This window comes from Morus notabilis, unplaced genomic scaffold (genome assembly GCF_000414095.1).
Source record: "Morus notabilis unplaced genomic scaffold, ASM41409v2 C11423974, whole genome shotgun sequence".
Taxonomy (NCBI): domain Eukaryota; kingdom Viridiplantae; phylum Streptophyta; class Magnoliopsida; order Rosales; family Moraceae; genus Morus; species Morus notabilis.
Genome location: NW_010387181.1, coordinates 1 through 1567, shown reverse-complemented (window position 1 = coordinate 1567; position 1567 = coordinate 1). Strand labels below are relative to the sequence as shown.

Here is a 1567-nt window from a genome sequence, read left to right as displayed (position 1 = left end):
GGCGGCTGCAATGTCAAACATGGGGTTGTTTGAAGCAGAAATGAGTGGTGATGCTTTTCAGCTTCTCGGGATGAGTGAGATGGGAATGCTTCCTGCTATCTTTGCTTCAAGGTAACTTTTTATCCTGCCTGGTTTTGTTTTCATAGTTATTCAATTACATAAACCCTTTGATTGTTTCCTTAATGAGTTGTGGAAATGATAATCTAAATGGGAGGAATTTCAAGGAAAACAAAAATCAGATATTATTGACAAAACCGAATTCTCATTTTAAGGTTGAACAAAACCGAATTCTGATATTGGTCTAATTGTCTTAGCTATGCAGTTCAGAAGATTATATGAAATTTGAGTACTTAAAAGGCTTGAAAGCTCTATAAGGGCCTTTTTTCAAGCCGTTCATTTCACTTTGTTTTATTAAAAAGAAAGTTACCAAAAAAAAACCATCAAACTTGTTATGTATGGGAAAGCTCCAAATATGATACCAACACTTGCAGTTTGGCGTATTTAAATCAATTTCATAGGTCGAAGCACGGGACGCCCACCATTAGCATTTTGCTTTCCGCTACCGGAGTCATCTTCCTATCTTGGATGAGTTTTCAAGAGATATTGGAATTTCTGAACTTCTTATACTCCATTGGAATGCTACTCGAGTTTGCAGCTTTTATAAAACTGAGAATCAAGAAGCCAGACCTTCACAGACCTTACAAAGTGCCCTTCCAAACATTTGGGGCAATCATGCTTTGTGTGCCTCCTGCATTGTTGCTTGTTCTTGTCATGTGTTTGGCTTCTTTGAGGACATTCTTTGCGAGTGGTGCAGTAATTATTGTGGGGCTTTTATTGTACCGCATTTTAGTTCTTGTAAAGGATAGGAACTTGATGCAATTTTGTTCCGAACAACCTGCTGTGGAAAGCCACTCAGTTGTGTCACAACAACTCCAAGAAGTTGCAGACGAGGCTGCGATCGGCCTTCTCTCGGACTTGTCTGCTAAGACGGAAGAAGAATCCTCAGAAATCCGCTTTGAAGGCGTCCTGAAAGTCGATTAAAGTGGTCCGTTTTAACTATTGAATTATAACTATATTGATGGCTAACTCTCCACATAATCAGGTTCACCGCTATGGAGAACCACATTACTAATTCTTTGGCTTGTTCACCATATTTCTTTTTACATATGGAGTTTGCAAAGACTGGAGTAGATAACCCAGAACTCTGCATACAAAAACTATGTTTATTATGTTGGCAGACGCAGAGCACAAAGTTTCAAACGTGAACCTTTGCGTGGTGTCATTTAAAAAACTAACTTTTCCAAAAATACTTTCTTCTTAATGAGCAAACCAGACTGGAAAAGGAAAAAAAATAGCATAAAAAGGCCTATAGAGCGGGATGGAAAGGCCTTTTGACATGACTTGGTTCTACTTTGCTTGCTACCACAATTCTTTGTATTACACGTCTTAAGGGCAAAAAAAATTAATCCAAAAAGAAAAGGCAAGCGTTTTATGGCAGGGCTGTATTTTGCCCAATCGATAGGTTATTTATGGGCCTGTTTAGTTCACTGATTCGAGTTTTTAATTT

General features: G+C 38.3%; 1 protein-coding gene across 1 annotated transcript; it reads left to right on the top strand.

Annotated features, from left to right (window-relative positions):
• Positions 1-4: 4 nt before the first annotated feature.
• Positions 5-1450, top strand: LOC21383805 (probable polyamine transporter At3g19553; the record flags this gene model as incomplete). The annotated part of the gene is made up of 2 exons (XM_010114851.2): positions 5-111; positions 519-1450. Coding segments are annotated over 2 exons (630 nt in total), but the record flags the coding sequence as incomplete, so codon positions are not given.
• Positions 1451-1567: the final 117 nt, after the last annotated feature.